The following is an 18608-nucleotide window of genomic DNA, read 5'->3' as shown; positions in this document are numbered from 1 at the left end:
TTCACAATTCAGGCTCATCATAATTTCTGTATCTTCGAACTCCCCGAATTTGCTTTCAGCTTTTCTCTGACTCTAAAATTTTCCAATTCCTAGACTCTCCCTGACCTCCAAACAAAATGTTAATTTGTATTTTACAAAAATACGCTAACTATACATTAGCCCTCGTTTGATTTAAAAATCAACATATTTAATGGATCGAATCAAATATTTGAAAAACACTCAGAATTTCTTTATCCATGACCTATTTGCCTGATGTTTTCCTAAGAACATAGACTTTCCTAATACTTCCTGGCTTTTCCCATTTTGACTGACTTCCAATCTTGTTTAGAGATCCAAGTATGGAGCAAGTCAAGTCATTCAGTAACTGATTTTAAGATACACCGAAAAAAAAAGGGAAGTTAAATTAACATTTTGAATGTAAAAAAAGTGTGCGAGAACTTATAAATGCTGAATTACCCGCCACAGCACTTAATTTTACATCTTGGCATTGCTGAAGTAACTGCTGTGGCAGGTATTTTAGCATTTTGTAAGTTCTCGCACACTTTTTTTACATCCAGAATGTTAAATTAACTTCAATTTTTTTTCGGTGTATAACAAGGACATGCCTTTAAAGCGCATAATAAAGAGTAAACAGTTGGATGATCGGTGATGTGTTTAAGTAAATCAGTACATACATATGTCGGAAATTCCCCAATTCTTACTATGAACTCTCTGTTTCTTCCTATAAATTCTCCGTTTTTACCCGGTAGCCGCTAATTTTCTGTCTTTCCCAATTATCCGCCATTAAATTTTGGCAATTTTGAAAGATATGAATTATGGACAAGAGAAAACTTTAAATTCACGCGCGTGACTCACATATTCATAAGCTTACTATCACTTTTCCATCGCGCTGGTAGGCGGCAGGGTCAAGGACGGGTCTGGTAGGAGTTTTAACTATGGCGGATAAAAGCATTTTAGAACTCATCGCATTTTATTAGGAGATAGGGCTGTTAATCACGAAAATTGCTTTTGGTTATGTCGGCTGAAGTTGTTCCATTTTAATGGAGGTTGGCAGCTCAAAGCACTTTCAACTTGCTCATTTACGGAATCGTGAAATATGCACATCAAAGTCTATGAAAAGAGGGGCACAAGCCACGGAAGTTTAATTTTTTAACGTACATAATAAATAAAAACTATTAAGTACAGCTCCAACAATAAGTTATTTATTAAACTATTATACGGGTTTTGGCTACAATTTTAGTTCAAATGTACTGACATATACTGAAAAATACAGGTCTGCATCATATAACGATACGTAGTTAATTTTGTTCACTCTCCGATACTTTCCTGGTTTTAAGGGGAAAACTACCTTGCAAAAATCCGGAGTGTTCCTATTATTGCTCTAGAGATTCTCTTGAAAAAAAATTAAACAAAGCTGAAGATGAAGTATTAAACGTTTTCAATCAGACTAGTCTAATATTTGGAGACAGAATAACCGCAAGCCACCAGCATTTGAAGATAGTACAATCTCATAACGTGAAGAAATTCATTAGCTTCCGATACCAATGCCGATTCCTAGCTACCGATTACCAGTCTCCCTAAACGATTCTCGGAGATTTCCTTGCTCTGATGCGTTACGATAGCACCTGACGAAAGATCGGGCATTTCCGTTAAATTTTTCATGAAATTTCGATGCTGTTAAATTTTTAAAAATTGTTTGAATCATTTCAGGGGTAGGGCACGGAACCCGCACTGAAAAAACTAAACAACACAAAACTTCTTAATTTATTTATCAAACGCTGGATTTTTCTTTATTTTGATCGCACGGGGAACATATGAGCAGTAAAAACAAGTAAAACAATGCCTCTGAACAACTTTGGCAGCATTAGAATACATTTTTAGCGTGAGGTGATAATCCACGATTCGTGAAACTTCACGATTTTATTTTTCATAAAATGTTGCTACTCAGATGGCAAAAAATGAAAAAATCCGAATTGTCACGGCCAATCCCGACGAAAATTCTCTGATATTCCCGGATATTCCCGGATATCGTCATTTCCCGCACGAAAGAACGTAACTAAGTTCCACGGTTGCCAAGTTTACCCTTATAATTTAATTTTTTTTCAATGGAGTACCCTGTGCATTTTTTGTCGAAATTATTTATGATTCTCGCGAGAGATCAGAAGAAAAATCAGCGAGATTTTCACTAACATGAGACCAAGTTTTTCCTCGTAAAAATGCAATTTAAGGGGAGAAACCTAGCCACATTGAAATATAGTTGCGCTCTTTCATGAGGGGAAACAACGATATTTCCTCTCTGAGTGAACCACGACACTTTCCGTTTTTCTTAGGTTCACAAAATCATATTAGTTGTTACCCCTTCAAACGAGGAGATCTGGGAGCTTCTCTCAAGAAAGTTTCGAAATTCTAAAGTATCTAACACCGTAGTTTAAGTCAATTTCGTCATGAATAATTGCCAAATGTAATTCTCCTTTCCTCCGTTTTACGTTTTTTTTTTGTGTGTGTGTGAGAGTCGGTGTAAACCTCTTTTGACACAAGATCTGGTTCAATTCTATGGGCAACACTGCAATTACAGTGGCGAGTCGCTCATTTGAAAGTAACATGCATTTGTTCGCGGCGACCGCGCGTAATGCAACGGGAAATGAGAATGCTCTTCCACCTGCTCCACGACCGGCACCGGGCAGCTATTCTCGGCCGTCGGTCGGAAGGTGAATATACTTTCGGGTGCGTCATGATTTCTCTCCAACCTCGTGCTTTTCCAAAACCTTACCCGCCTTCTAAAGATATACAATGTGGCCCAAATATTAACGCGAAATATTTTCAGAATCGATTTTTCGGGATCAAAAATCGCCGTTCCTCCACAAAAGAACGTAACTTCATTTCAATATTGCCAAATTTCCGCTCGCACACTGAAAAAAAAGTGAAGTTGATTTGACATTCTGCATGTAAAAAAATTGTGGGAGAACTTACAAAATGCTGAATTAACTCCTATAGCAGTAATTTTAGCAATGTCAATTAAGATGTAAAACTAACTGCCGTAGCGGGTAATTTAGCATTTTGTGAGTTTTCACACTTTTTTCACATCCAGAATGTTAGATCAACTTCACTTTTTTTTCGGTGCAAATTGCATTTGTACTAAAAGAGTCTTGGGCACTACCTGAAAATTTCACCGATTTTCTTCTGAGCTCAAGCAAAAATAAGGAAAATTTTGAAAAAGAATCGCACAGGTCTGTAAACTCTTGTAAAAAATTGAATTTTTTAAGTTAATTTTGCATTCTAGGAGTTACGTTCCTTCGTGCGAAGATCGACAAAATAAGTAATAAATAATAATTAAAAATATAAATTTCTTGATTTAATTTTTTATTAACTTGGCTATATCTGTATGCTTGGCTAATTATGCAGTTTATTTAAAGAATCGAATGGTTTCTCTATGACTGCTACGGTTGATAATTTAATTTCAATTCTTTGCGCGGTTAGGATTACCTAATGGATTTCCTCCTTTCCTGGGATTTCTGATTAAGTTGTTGGTAAATAGTTTTTCTCATATGACGTAACCCCAAAAGAATCTCCTCTTTAAAAAATACAAACCTCCACGACCAAACTCTCCTTAAAATATAATTTCGATTTTTGAGGTCAGGCATGCGTTCAGAGTGTAAAATAGTACAAAAGCGACAATTTTCATGCATTTTCGTTCATGTATAACTGTCGTCACAATCAAGAAAAACGGGGTTTTGACCCGAACTTAAGAAGGCTATAATTCTGAAAGTGGAAGTTTTTCGGAAAACTTTCCTAAAAACTTTAAAAAACAAAAATTCTCATTTTGATTTGAAAATCGATTCTGATGAAAATATTCGAGTTCAACTTCGGGACGAGGATTATACGTTATCAAGAATCGCAAAACAGCATTTTCGACGAAATTAACCGTTACCGACGTATTTAATTTTAAGATGGCCCACACAGAAGAAGAAACAAGCTAACCTTGTAATAAGAAGATGTAGGCAATCCAAACAGCGCAGCTGAGGTGCATTTTGACTATATCCTTGCTGATGATCATCACGGTTGAACTTCCAGGCGACTAAATCGAATTATACTAAATTTTTCACACTTGAAGCCGATTTAAAAAGCACGTTTTGAATAGATCTGTTATGGTGTTTTGTAAAATTCACTATGGAAACGCTGAGTTTTGCAACCGCGTACATCACAGAGCCTTGCGTCTGAAATTTTGTTCTTTCAGCGAGACAAATTTTCAAAAAAAAAGTAATTTTTACCGGCTTGTCACTTGACTTTAATTCGACACTTAGAGCAATGTGATGGTTAGTCTGGTCATGAAATCTCGATAATTTGATGGCAATTATTATTGTGAACTGAAAATTTCATTTCAACTTTATAAAGTATAAATTATTCTAAAAATATAAATTGAAGAGCCTAACGAATTATTATTATGGAATGATTATATCAACCCAACAGAAACTTTAACGTAGCATGTAAAACGTATTCAAGAGAATAAACTCATGTTATATCACAGCACTTCCTTCCAGGTATTAGCACATGACACTTCCTCAGATTACAGACATAACAGTAAATAACCGTGCTTAGAACCGTTCCCGCGGGCGAAGCGGAAGAAATTGCGAAAAAATTCAAGAGAACCCGTTCAGCAGAAACTGCAGAGAAAATTTCATTTTGTGTTTTTCGTGACCGAAGGGTTTCTTATTTTCCCACTCAATTGAAGTTGATGTAAAATTCCGCCAAGTTCAGAATCTCAATAGTTTTTCACTTGAGGGTTGCCGAATGAAAATCGCGATTATATCCAAAATCCAGAGACTCTTCACAAACTTTTCACAAACAAATCCTGCTAAAGGTGTCACATAATTAATTGATCAATCAAAACACGATTATTCAATGACGACATAAAAAAGTATATTTAACATCCATAAACCCGATTTAAGTTGTGTTTTTCGGGCCGATCCAACTAATCGCGTCACATTACTCCTCGCCGCAGGGATTCGAAACACGTGGGTCTGTTTTAGGATAGAAATAATCTCGAGGGGGCGGTATGCCGAAAACGTGAGATACTCGCGAGCGATGTAATTTCGTTGGGACGTAGCGCGTGCCCCCTGGCGTGGTCTGCATGCAACTGAAGTAGCGTAAACGGCGCGGAGCGTGCGAAGGGGCTCGGGAGTCGGGGGTGGCGGCGGCGCGCGGCGTCGGCGTCTCGGGCCTTCTCGGGTGTTTCCGGGCGCGGGCACCACCGCCGAACGGCACGCTCCGCGCAGTCTGCCCGCACCGAATTCGCCGCCGAGCGTAAACAAACCAGCGACTCCAATTCGACCGGATAATCGGGGAATCTAATTCGGTGACTAGGCCGATAAATAGCACCCAAAACCCCCGAGTTATAGAAATTCAAAATGAAATTACCACCATAAAGGCGTGTGCTGAGGGACAATACCGCCTAACAGACAATGGAGATGTTGCATGTGTGAGGAACTTGCGATTTGACTGCTGATTCTTATGTAAAAGTTCGCGAGAAACACGGTGGTGCCACTGGTTTGCTCTGAAATCAACTCCCAAGCTATCCAAAAAGAGCTCTAAAGTTGGGGCCAATATGGAGGGATATCCCACGCTATCCTGAGAGTCCACCTCTACATCAAGACGAACTCTCCATGCGAAGATAAGGAGCAAAGACATTGACAGGGCTGCCGCTTAATTGAGGACTCTAAAACTGAAATCACGGCAACCTTGCTAAATTATTTGCTCCCTATCTTTGCATGGAGAGTTCGTCTTGATGTAGAGGTGGACTTTCAGGATAGCGAGGGATATCTCCGCCATTTTAGCCTCAACTTGAGAGCTTTTTATGAACTTGAGAGTTGAATTCAGAGAACCATCGTGTTTATCGCGAACTTTACACAGTAATCTACTCAAATCGCAAATTCCTCACACATGCAACATCTTTATTCCGGCGAAAATGAGTAAGCGACATAGCTGCATTTTTCTGTATTCATACGCAAGCTGATGTTTAGAATTTTTTCCAATGGGTCAATTGTTTCCAATAGATCAATTGGATTGCATTTTGCAAAAAGGAACCAAGAGCAGTCATTTGTTGCTAAGATTGTGCAACTCTTTTAACCTTGCAAATATAATCTGATCATCTAAACAAGTTTTATCCATACTCCTGATTAACTCTACATTCAAGACAAAAATTATCTTTGTAAATTTAATTTTTTGAATGATTTCAGTATTTTATTGCAATGAATGTAAGTTGCGCAATTTTAGCAGCATTGGATTGCTCTTGGTTCCTTTTTGCAAAATGCTATCCAAATGTGCTGGTCACAGCATCATGTTTTGATGCTTGATTCTTGTAGATCAGCTAAAAATAATAAGGGCCGTCTGAACAGCAACTTTCTATGTTGAATGGTGTCCGAGATATCGCCCTTTGAATAATCGTCGAGTTTTTGACTTCATCAACCGCGGTCTTAGTAAATACTATTAAAACTCTGGTTATTTCGCTTAATAGTATCACTGTGTAAAAAATAAAGTAGACTTATATTAGATGTTACCATACTTATTTTTTTCAGTGACTTTTATCTGGCGAACGGCAAAGAGCCGAGGATACTTGCGCGTATCGGAATAAATCACGCGAATCCTCCCGAAGATTCCGAAACAAAAGTCTCAACTTCGCGTCGGCGGGCGGCGAGGCCGTAACGGCGACGAGCGCGGTGCGGTGAAAATAATTTACAACCGCGCTACCGCCCTTTTTCTTCGCCCTTTCCGCGCGAGGTACCACTCGGTGGTTTGGTCAAGATGATGGTCATCGCGCGACGCCGCCCGTTTTTCAACGGGATCGCCCCGGCGTCAACGGCAGCCCAAGTCCACCCGAAGAAACGTTGCCGATTTCCTTCCATTCTCATTCGGGTGACTGTTCACAAAGGCAAAAGGAACACATGAAAAAAGGCCTCTTCACTGAAAAAAAAATTCTCGGCATTTTAACCAAGGTCCGTTGGTACCTTTACCATCTCACTTTTTCTACCAATTATTGGTAATTTTACTAAGGTGGACTGGTAAATTTACCTTAAAACCAGTATTCTTACTGTTTTTTCAGGTAAGAATACCGTTTTTATTGGTAATCAATTTTCGGTAACTTTGCCATTTTATCTCGGGAATTCTATCACAGTCGATAAAAATATTGGCGTTTTTACCAAGGTCCAGTAAAATTACCGGGAAATTTCAATGATTTTACCGAGATCTCTCGGTAATATTACCAGTTCCATAAATGGTGATTTTACCAAGAAAAAACTGGGACCAAATAGAACCCTGAATTCTTGGTAATTTTACCCTTTTCTTAGTAAATCCACCGAGATTTTTTTTTAGTGTTGGATCCAGGGTCCAGACTCTTGAAGTGTTTGACAAGAAAAAATACCCTTGATTCGACAGATTTGTATTCGATAATGGTTCGATGTATCGTTTGGTTCAAAATAATAGAACATAACCTCCAGTGTTCGAAACTCACAGTGTTCAAGTGCGCCTAAGAAATCGGTTATGGTGCCTCAGACATGTAGGCTCTGCGCCAACGTGGCCTCTAAAAATTGTCTCACCCCCTCTTAAAAGAATCCTAATTTTTCTGTTTAGTGATTTTTTGAAATTTCAACGGACGGCACCGGATTAATTTTCACTAAATGCGCCGTGATATATAGGCAAAAAGTAAATTTTACCCCTAAAAATATTCAATGGCCCTAGAAACCGAGCTTGATTGGCCACATGGCTCCTGAGACATTGAAACCTCAAACAAAAATTTCAGAATTTAAGTAGGAGGAACGGAGAATGAAAAAATTCCGAAAAATTTCACTTATAACAACCGTCTTATACTCATAAGAATCAAAAATCTATCACAGAAAACCCGTTCCCTCAGATTACTCATCGGACTTCTGAGGCTATGTCTACATTTTGAACCAATCGATATCGATACAATCTCACTTGATGTTTGATGTATGGCATGACGATCTATAGGATTTTTGCTGAAGAAAAAGAAAATGTTTTTTCTTCTTCTTCTTTTCTAAAAAAACGAAATTTTGAGGTTTCCTCGGTGTCGCGGCAGTGATTTCCACCCTCGGCGCGACAACACGGGGGCGGGTGGCTAATAAAAGCCCGTTGAAGAGGTCTCGGAAGGAGCTGTAAAACGGCGGGCACTGCAAGCTCACCGGAGCCCCGGCTGCCGGATCCGCCAACCGTCTCCGCTCGACTCCCGCGCCAAGGAAAAACAACTTATCAGCATCCCAATATTGCCAAATTTACCCTCAGAAAATACACAATTTTACGGAAAGTCATGAATATCATCCCTTGAAATTTTCAGACACAAAGATGGAATTATCAGAAAAATTCTCCGAAAATCCGAAGACAACTACTCATGAATTTTCCCGGAAATTGGTGATTTTTCAAAGGCAATTTGGCAATGTCTGGAGGCTGATAGGTGGCTCTTCCTCGGCAAAGAGGTGGGTATCTCCCGCGTGGGTGGATCTGGCGACTCGTCGATGGCTGCGTTTAACAAATGCACAACCTCGAGTGGGAGTCATGCATTCGATGGTTATAGTTCTCATAAACCATTGGCCGAGGAGTCGAGGATCTACGTCGGTGCTGAGCCGCTCATCTGGGGCTGTCATGGTGGCTCGCGGAAACGCCGTATCGACGCGACGCATCAATGTTGCCGAAATTCCTAGTTTTCGAGGGTTCGTAAAACGTGACGCTCGATCCTGCAATACGGAGGCATTGGCAGATGCAGCAAATTGGCAACATTGTCTCTTCTCCATTTAAACCTACGGAAATGTATCGATTCTTGGAGGGGCCAAGTGCCCCGACAAGAATCGATTTTTTAGCATAGGATTAAATGGAGGAAATCCGATGTTGCCAAATTGCTGGATCCGCCTCTGTACGGAGGGGAGGGTGAGTTCAATGGCAGCTTTAAGGTGATTCGATGACCGCATTGCACTTGCACTTGCATAATTATCGTCGACAAATTATCCGGTTTTTGAATGAGCTCAGAAAAAAAAATTAGTGAAATTCTCAGTTAGAAATTCAGAAAATTCTTCTGATAAAAATGGAGTTTTCACGGGAAAATCTGGCAACATTGAAATGTAGTTACGTTCCTTTTTGATTCGATCCTCAATGCGATATTTTTCCTCTAAAAAAACCACGCATTTAATACGTTGAATTTGTTTGTCAAAATTGATAGGTGAATTCTTTAGTCTCCTCGCAACAGATTTGGGATCTCAAAATTCGAGGAAAATGACGAGTAGCTGCAAAAATGGAACCGATCGATGCGATATATCGCATGTCTTTCTGAAACAAAATATGGCGTCCATCGAATCCCCTTAAGTAACTACTCAATGTCATTGCCCAATTTGTCGTTCAATAGTTGCAAATACTCTGACCCTCCAGGCGCCTTAGACATGATGAAAATACGATAGATCGTATTCGATAAATCAAAGGGGGCTAAATTGTACCGATATTCAACAATTAAACATAGCCTCAAAAGTAAATTTAGAAATCTGAGGGACCGGGTCTTCTGTGATTGATTCTTTAATATTTCCAGTACCAACTGGCAATGAAGGGCGATTGTTCAGAATTTTCTCATTTTCAGCTTTCTCAACTTAAATCCAAAGATTTTTGCTTTGGGTTATTTTCCATAGTTTTGACCCAAACGATACATTGAACCGCTATCGGTTACGATCTACAAATGCATGCATACATATCGACGTTACCCTCACAAAAGATCGTAACTAAATTGCAATGTTACCAAAATTTCCCGTGCAAACTGCATTTTTGTCGGAAGAATTTTCTGAATTTCAAACTGAAGATTTTACTCATTTTTCTTCTGAGCTCATGCAAAAACCGGATACTTTTCCGACGATAACTATGCGAGTTTATTCTGGTAAAAATTGAATGGAATGAAGTAATGTTCTTTCATTCAAACACCACATGTGCCAATCTTCCCGGCGGTTATTGAGCAACGTAACGTTTTGACAACGTAGTGTTTCTCTTTAGCCTCCCAGCTCCACTCATTTCCTCGAAGAGAAATTCTGCGCAGATCTCAGTGTGTGAATATCCAATCTGCGCGAAAATTAAATACCAAAAAGGTCTTACTCACATGCTACTTGTGGAGTTTTTGTATAGGAGGAAACCATCAGAAACTTACCTGAAACAAGAGTAAGCAAAATTAAATTAGTTTCTCTGAAAGTATGAGCGAAAATGGCATGACATAAAATCACATAAAAAGCAAATACAGACATATTAACAATTTTCCTTGAATCATTCATCATTTTCCCTCATATTTCCAGGTTGTCCTTGATTTATGAAAATCCCCTCACATTTTTCGTTTTTCTCGATATACCGTCACCTTCCGGGCAAAGTATCACAAGCGCCATGCGACGTTTAAAAATTTCCGCCGCCATTTTATTTTCTTACAGAGAAATTTCTGGTTGAATTTGTCTGAAAATTTCACTGAATTTTATTGGCAGCACAAAGAAAATTCAGTGAAAGTTTTGGACAGCTTCGTTGAACAATTTCTCTGTAAAAAAATAAAATGGCGGCGGAAATTTTTAAACGTCGCATGGCGCTTGTGATACTTTGCCCGGAAGGTGACGATACTGCGACTGTGGCAACCCTGTGTTCGGTAAATTTTTGAGCGAATTCGATTTTAAACATGTTCGGTTTTCGAATGGAATAACCAGATAGTTCCAATCTGAGGCTTCCTACTAAAACATACAGGCTGGCCAAAAATCTGTGCTTATACAGTACTTTTCTAGTGCATTCCCAAGAAATTATGTACCTCCTCGACTGAAAAATTCAGTACTTCTTCGATTCTTCCGGTTGACACGATTCAAAAAAATGTCGAAAAATTGAAATTCTCGCTCGAGTTGCGAGAAAAATAACGTGGACACAAAACTTCATCGGTGGTTTGAATATAAACTGACTGCACAATCGCGATCTTGCTGACAAATACTCCTCTAAGAGTCAACGCGCGAGGGATTGCGCACCTTCCAGGTTTTATTAAAAAACCACGCGAGGCAAGAAGAAAAAAATTCTGAACCTTTTTGCAGAATTTTCGCCCTTTTTCAGTACTTCCGGGCGGCAGTTAAAAAATCAGTGCCATGTTCGGACTTTCCGGAAATTCCGGACTGATAGACACTCGGAATACCCTTCCGTCGTGCTTAGGAAGAACGTCGTATGACCATTCGAGAGTTGCAAAAGTTTCCTCGGTAAAACATGTGCTTTTGACGACATCTATGCATATTTGGATTGCATTTTGCAAAAAAGGACCAGGAGAATTCTGGTGTTGCTCGGATTGTGCAACTTACATTCTTCGCAAAAAATTACTGAAATTATGCAAAAAATTAAATTCCCAGAGGTAATTTTCGTCTTGAATTCATAGCTCATCGGGGGTAGAGATAAAACCTGTTCAGATGATAAGTTTTTATTTGCAACATGAAACATGTTCACAATCTTAGCGACATTGAAAGGCTCTTAGTTCCTTCTTGCAAATGCATTCCATTTTTCCTTGAAATTTTCGGATATTTTATATTAAATTACGTACAAAATGGTCGGGAAATCTTGGAAACACAAATTCACCATTTTCCCAGTAAATTCTGTTTTTATCGAAGGAAACTTGGCAACGTCTGAAGGCTCATACGGCGTTCTTCCTTAGCACGGCAACCTCGGCCCAAGCTCTTTCCACCACCGGCATCCTAGCAAGACGACGAAGGGAAATATTCATATTGAAAATCGGAGCGCCAATTTATTTCCGAGTGGTTGAATTATTCCACAATTGGGATCCAAGACGGCGCCGCGTTGCATTTCCGCCGAGGGTATCGATCCCCGATGGCGGAGGGATCGCGAGTCCCTTCAACATTTCGCGACACCGACGCCGAGAACCGCATCAACCCCTGATCCGCAGCGGCGACAGCCACGGAAATATATTTCCTCGAATTAACTCCCTCTCTCCTCCGGAGCGGATAAATCAAACTTAATTTAAAATCCAAAACAGACCCGAGTTATGATAGGGTCCCGGATTAAAAAAACTCGCGATTAGCTGCAAGAACATCCCCTTCCGGGCTCCGCCAAGGAACCGTCGCACAGTGGGCCACGACGTTCTGCTGTGCTATCGGAAAACCCCGTTGGAGCTTTCACACGTTTCCGAATTTCTACACTGGAAAAAATGTCGCTTGGACCTGGAGTCCAGACTCTTAAAACCACTAACAAGAAAAAATACCATTGATCCAATCGGACTTTTTGCTTGAATTCAAAGGGAATCCACCTAAATTAAGAGGCTCGGCTCTTCGATTCAAGGAAAAATTGAATGGAATCAAGAGTAACTTTTCTTGTCAATGTTTTTAAGAGTTTGGACTCAAGATCCATGCAACTTTTTTTTCCCCAATAGAAATTCTTATTTTACATAAGTATATTTTAATGTAAAATAGGAATTTTTACGGAGACTCGTGGATATTTCTCTCCCGACATTTCCGATAATATGCAAATTAATATACGGTATCTGAAAATTTATAGGAAAAATGTGAGAAAATTTCCTCCAAAATTACTGTTTTATAAATGAAAATTTGGCGACATGTGAATATTTACACGGTTTTATCCTTTAGCACGGGAGCAGGGCGCATTCTGCTATGATAAAGACTAACCCTGTATAAGTTTTCAGAGGTTTCCAAATTTCTCATGATATAAAATGCAAATTTTCAAGGAAATTTGTGGGTATTTATCTCCCAACTTTTCAGATAATTTAAATTGCAAGTTAATATACGGTATCTCAAAATTTGATGGAAAAATATTCATAAATTTCCTCAAAAATGAATGTTTTGTGAAGGGAAATTTGGCAAAATACGCATATTTATACGTCGTTATCCTTTAGCAAGCAGCATCGGGCGAAGTTGGAACTTAAATTTGTTCCTGAAACCGCACATCTTGATGTTTACTTGGTCACGTTATAAATTTTAAGGAGCGATTAGAATTTTACGAGAAGACTACTAGAACCACTTCTGAACTTTCACGCTTTGTAATAATGTAAAAATAAGCTTCAGCGCATCATGTCCAGCCTCTAACGATGGCTCGACCCACTGTGCGGGGATCTTGGAGAGGGTTAAAGGAGAGGGTGGGGGTGTTGGTTTATGTTGAGGGCAGGAGAAAAATGGCGGAGGGATGTGACTCTCCTGGTGCATTCTATTTAGTCGTCTTGATGGGGTCTCTCGCCCACTTGCCGTTTACCGAAGCGACATTCAAACTACGGTCATTGGTAAAACTGTAAAGTTAGTAATTGCTTAAATTTGGCAACCGGGGAAGACGCCCCATTCATCAGCCCTCGTTTTCGTCTGTGTTGTAAAGTTGCTCGATTAACGAGTGTCAACCCCGCAAAATACCTCAATCACACTCATTGGACTACATATTACAATGTTAAACTACAATTCATGGTTCATTTTAGAAACAACACATGTGCCAATAGCTTTCCTATGCAGATAGGTGTTTTTATGTAAGGACTAGAAACTGCATGTATTTACGCTAAGGAACTGGAGACGTGTGGGAAAGATGGGGTGTGCTCGTTTGAGCTGCACATGTAAAGGTGCGCATGATTCCTGTTGACATGATGGCTGAGTGGGATTACTCATGAGCCGTGGTCATGCGACAAAAGCATTATGGAAAGGGCTCATGAGTTAAAAACTCCAATCGTCGTCTCCGTGGTTGCCGCTGACGTCGCCGGCTCTTTATAATTTTCTTTCATTCTTAGGCCCTTAACTTACGAGCACACTCCATCTTTCTAACTCGTCTCTGGCGGGCCGATTTTTGAAATTGATAGACAAAGGTATAGACACAGAAGACAAAAGAGACATGGAGGGATCTCATTGGTGGAAGCGGGTGGCTGCAATGGACAAAGGAGGTAGGTAATAGACTAAGTAACGGCAACGCACCAGGGACCCGATAGTTAGTCCAACATTTTCTCCCTTAGTCCATTGGAACCACCCACTTTAGCCAATAGGATCGCTCCATACTCCCTATGTCTTCTTTGTCTATAGCTTTGTCTATCAATTTCAATAATCGGCCCGCTGGTTTCTTTTGGCATCAATACGTCCAATTGGACTGCATTCTGCAATTTGGAGCCATAAATTCTGGCTCATCTGAAAAAACACTTTTGTGCATAGGGAAACTATTGGCACATACGTTGTTTTTAAACCGGGTCAGAATTTATAGTTCCCTATTGCAAAATGCAGTCCAATTGAAGTTCCTCATTGCAAAATGCAGTCCAGTTACAGATTAACCGGAATCGGCTTAAATGTATATCATGTTGCCTAATTCCCTTTTATGTGTCATTTTTTCAGAAAACTAGACATCAAAGCGCGCCAAATTATCTGAAAATTGAGGCGATGCGTGTGAGAAGGGCCTTTCCCTTCTGGATTTCCTTCACGTATTTCAGAATCTCCTCAAAGTCATTCGCGTGACTTCATATGTAAGGTTGCGAAAAAAGGTTTAAATAATTCAACGTTCCACGAAAATATAAATTTGCAATTTTAGTCCTTAATTAAGCTAAATCTGCTGATGATTAGATGAAAAATTAGTGAAATTTCTAATATGAAACGCCTTTTAGTTTCCTGAACAAAAAATCCCCTCTCTTTGTACATCACCTTTGTACATCACCATCATCCTAATCAGATAAAAAAACAATTAGCTGATACAATTTTTTGCGAAGTTGAACTGTAAATACGTTCTTTCGGGTGGAAAACGACGGCTCAACATTGAGATCGATAAAAGAGAGCTCCCGAGGGAGGAACCCGGGGGGGGGGGGCTTTTAATTCGGATCTCGTACCAAACAACCCCCTCCCTCATCACCATCCAGTCTACTTACCGTAGATTTAACGTAACGGATACTCATAAAATCGCGTTGTAGCTGCTCATGGCATCTCAGTTTACAAATATAATCAACGTTAATAAAAAAAGAAAGGAGGGAGGGAAGAACTTGGGTTTGTTTGTAGCTACGTTCCAGCACCGTGCGAAAGGCGTATAATCGGCTCATGAAGCATTGAGCTGCGAGATCCATCGCTGTGGATTTCATCGTCAGTTCGGGTTCCGGCAATGTCTTAACGGTCGTAAATTAAGCGAAATTCACTGGTACTAATTGCACCTATGAGTGGCCAACCACTAATTTTGATTCCTGCGTTCTTCGTCTCTTCCTTCCGCTTATTTTCCCCTTTCCTTTCCTTCATCTTCCTGTTCTTATTCTGCCCTCTTATCGTTGACATCGTCTTTCTCCTTCCTTTCCCTCGATTTCTTGTTTTCCTCATTTGCTTCATCGTCGTCCTCTACTCCTTCATTTTTAAATTATTCTTTTTTCTTTCTCATTTTCTTCTTATTCGCCCTCTTTTTCTTCCTTCCCTACTTCCCTCCATCTTCCTCGATTCCTTCTCCTTCCTCCTCCTCTTCTTCCTCATTTTACTCTTTTTCTTCTTCTTCTTTCCCTCCCTATTCTAGTTTTGTTCCTCCCTTTTTTCGTCTCGTTTTTCCTTCCTCCTCTTCTTCTGCTTCTTCGTCTATTTCTCCTGTTTCCTCTTCTTCTGCTGATTGCCTTTCCGTCTGAATCTGACGTTAGAGAGCTAAGGAAGCGAGTTTTTCAGGCTAGGGTTTCACGATGTCCATCGCGGGCGGTTGCTTAAAACGAGTTCCATGCCATCGAAATATTTCATGGAAATTTTCAATCTCTCATGTTTTCCATTTCATTTGTGCAACCCTGACAACCGGGGCTCTCTACCTTATTACAAAAAGTATGCCGCAGCTGTGCGTTATCAGTATCCCACCGGTCCCAATGCGACAACGATGCCGGAGACTTTACGAGAAAAAAAGCGGACCGGGTAACCTCTCTCTGGAGTGTTGAATTAATTTTTTCCACGGACACAAAGCTGCATTTAAATTGCATTAAACGTCACAGTGGCCCGGGCGGCGAAGGTGTGAATCATAATACGATTAAGTTGTAAAGCGTCGAGTTGGGAGTCTCCTACTTTGTGTTAATAATGCAATCATATATGATAACAAGTTTAATAAGTAGCATGCGCGGAAGGGAGCCAAGCAACGTTTTAATTGTCAGGTCAAGCGAGAAGGGTGACACGATGACAGCTTTGGAGCGTCCAGGTGCCACAGTGGCCGAGAATAGTCTTACAAGTTTACGCTTAGGGGGCGTGGCGGTTTTTTGACACCCTTCCCCCACCCCCTATAACACTCCGTAACAATGTGACCCCCCTAAAAAGTACGTGACGCTTGCCCGGACCCCCCCCCCCCTTCGCATGAAAAATAGGTATCTACTAAACTAGGTATCACCGTACATTTATTGAACGGATTGGCGTTTCTACTTAGTGAGGGAAAGTGAAAGTATTACAGGCGATATTTTTTAGATTCTTTAATATACTTTTAAGAACGACCGACGAGAAATTCTACAGATACTCGATAAAATATCACTTGAACGCTTTCCTCCGGTGCAGGTATAATGCCTACATTCATAAACGCCACTCTCGGTAATTTGAACCCGACAAAAGCTAAGATTATCCTTCATTTTCGTGTGATACCACATCACACACCTACTTGGGAGTTCGAATACTACCGCGTTTAATTACCGTATCTGACGGAACGAGCATGATATCTACATTCATAAACGTGCGTAATTTGAACGAGGAAAAAGCGAGGTTTTCAGCATAGCAAAATCATAAAGGAAATTCAATTAAAATTTTAAAGTATTCTATGTACACTGAAAAAAAAGATAGGTAGAATTTACCATACCTTCACGCTGTATTTCATACAGCGTGAGGGAATGGAACATTCTACCAATCTTCAAGTCGATTCTGCCAGAGGAATGGTTACCTGTAACAGTACATGGTAATGTTTATCTTTCTTCTGGCAGAATTAACTCTGAATTGGCGCTGTGTGAAATACAGCGTGAAGGAATGGTAAAAGTATACCAATGTTTTTTTCCCTCTGTATTTGTTTAAATTATTATGGTGGCTGAGACGTTAACGGAGATCCTACGACACCTCAATCAAGAGATGCTCTTTCTGCACCCAGATTTTAATTTTAATCCTCATCAGTGAGCAAGATTGTTTTTCTTCCATTTAAAACCATTTTAAAAACTCGATTCAAATAGATGTTAGTTGTGTGTGCTTGTACATCGATTCTTTTCCATACGTATAAATGGGAAAAACTGACTACTGCTAACTGCTTGGCTGCTTCGGAAACAACCGCACAGAGACAAAAAACGAAGCGAAGATAGAATATTAAGCCGGGCGGAGAGCGAAAGTAAAAGTAAAAGTGCATCTTTGAAAGCATCAAAGGCTTTCGAGACAGCGTTTGAGTGGAGCGAGTAACGGTTAAAAGATTTCCAAAAACCTTCCGGTGAATTTTTTACAAGTCCCACTCCCCGCAAATCCGCCGTCAAGGTGACGTTTTCTTAAAGTGAAGTTTGAGCGCAACTTTATCACCGAGCGTATGAACTCCCCCTCCCTTTCACTCTTTGCCCCGTTCTCAATGCCCACCGCCCTTCATTCGGCGCACACTAGGATATTTCACTTCGAAACTTCGCCTAAACTATTTTGACCCCAAAACCTTGCCAAAACTGTTTCACTGAACTTAAAACCGGTTTAATTGCTGACCTTAAAACCTTACTAAAACTGTTTCATCGAATTTTAAATCGATTTAATCGCGTACATGGAAACTGCTTTACCAACGATTCACATCAGGGGTGTAGAAACTCAGGAATCACGCAACTAGACCGGTTTCGAGAGATGAGGGTACCGGTGCCCCCACGCGAGAACCACTGGTAAAGAAAACCTCTTGGTTCAAGAGTGCAGTTTCTTGTCGCAGGATTTAAGAGTCTGGACTCTTATTTGGATTTTGAATTGAATCAATGCAAAATCCGCTTGAAACAAGAGTTCAAGACTCTTAAATCCGGCGACAAGAAACTGCACTCTTAAGTCAATGCACCGCGGCATTGGTCCAAGAGGTTTTTTTTTACCAGTGACGGAAAAAACAGGGGAACTCGCGCGAAAGACGAGTGGCAAAGAATTCCGAATTTTTTTAACAGAGAATTTTTTCCCCAGTCTTAGAATCGATAATGAATTTAGGTTAAAGTGGGGGAAGGTTGGTTAAATTTAGAGATGTTTTCAACTTTCGCCACCCATGTGTAAATATTGGCCGAAACCCACGCGGATCATTGCATGACGAGGACATATCACAATTTTTTTTAAGTTAAATCGATGCGGATTAAATTTAAAGTCAATTTTTTTGAGTTAAAGAACGTCGTTTTGCTAGTGAAGTTAAAGTTTAAAAAACGATAGCAAAATAATATTTCTGTAACTCAAAGAAACTGACATTAAATTAAATCTGCACGGACTTAACTGAGTTTCACTCCAACATCTTTAACGGTGTAGTGGAGATTCTTAAAACAAAGCATCATTTTCCACGAAATTATTCACGGATTAGGGATTCTGGCCCGGTTTTACGTTAAAGTGCCGCGGTGTGCGACAGGAACAAACTCAAGGCACCGTAAAGAGGAGGTAAAAATCCAGGAAAATATTTATCCGGGCTCG

General features: G+C 40.0%; 1 protein-coding gene across 2 annotated transcripts in view; it reads right to left on the bottom strand.

Moving 5' to 3' along the window:
* LOC109043333 (uncharacterized) overlaps positions 1-18608 on the bottom strand; it is a 682950-nt gene that overhangs the window by 620923 nt on the left and 43419 nt on the right. Inside the window, exon 1 of one of the 2 annotated variants that reach the window (XM_072297672.1) lies at positions 3979-5152. The exons of the other annotated variant lie outside the window; for it this stretch is intronic. Within the exon in view, the coding sequence (XP_072153773.1) occupies positions 3979-4054 (76 nt within the window). The 5' untranslated portion in view covers positions 4055-5152. Of the gene's footprint in view, positions 1-3978; positions 5153-18608 lie in introns of those variants that run through there. 2 annotated transcript variants of the gene reach the window in all.

This window comes from Bemisia tabaci, chromosome 3 (assembly GCF_918797505.1).
Source record: "Bemisia tabaci chromosome 3, PGI_BMITA_v3".
NCBI lineage: Eukaryota > Metazoa > Arthropoda > Insecta > Hemiptera > Aleyrodidae > Bemisia > Bemisia tabaci.
This window is presented reverse-complemented; position numbering and strand designations above follow the sequence as displayed.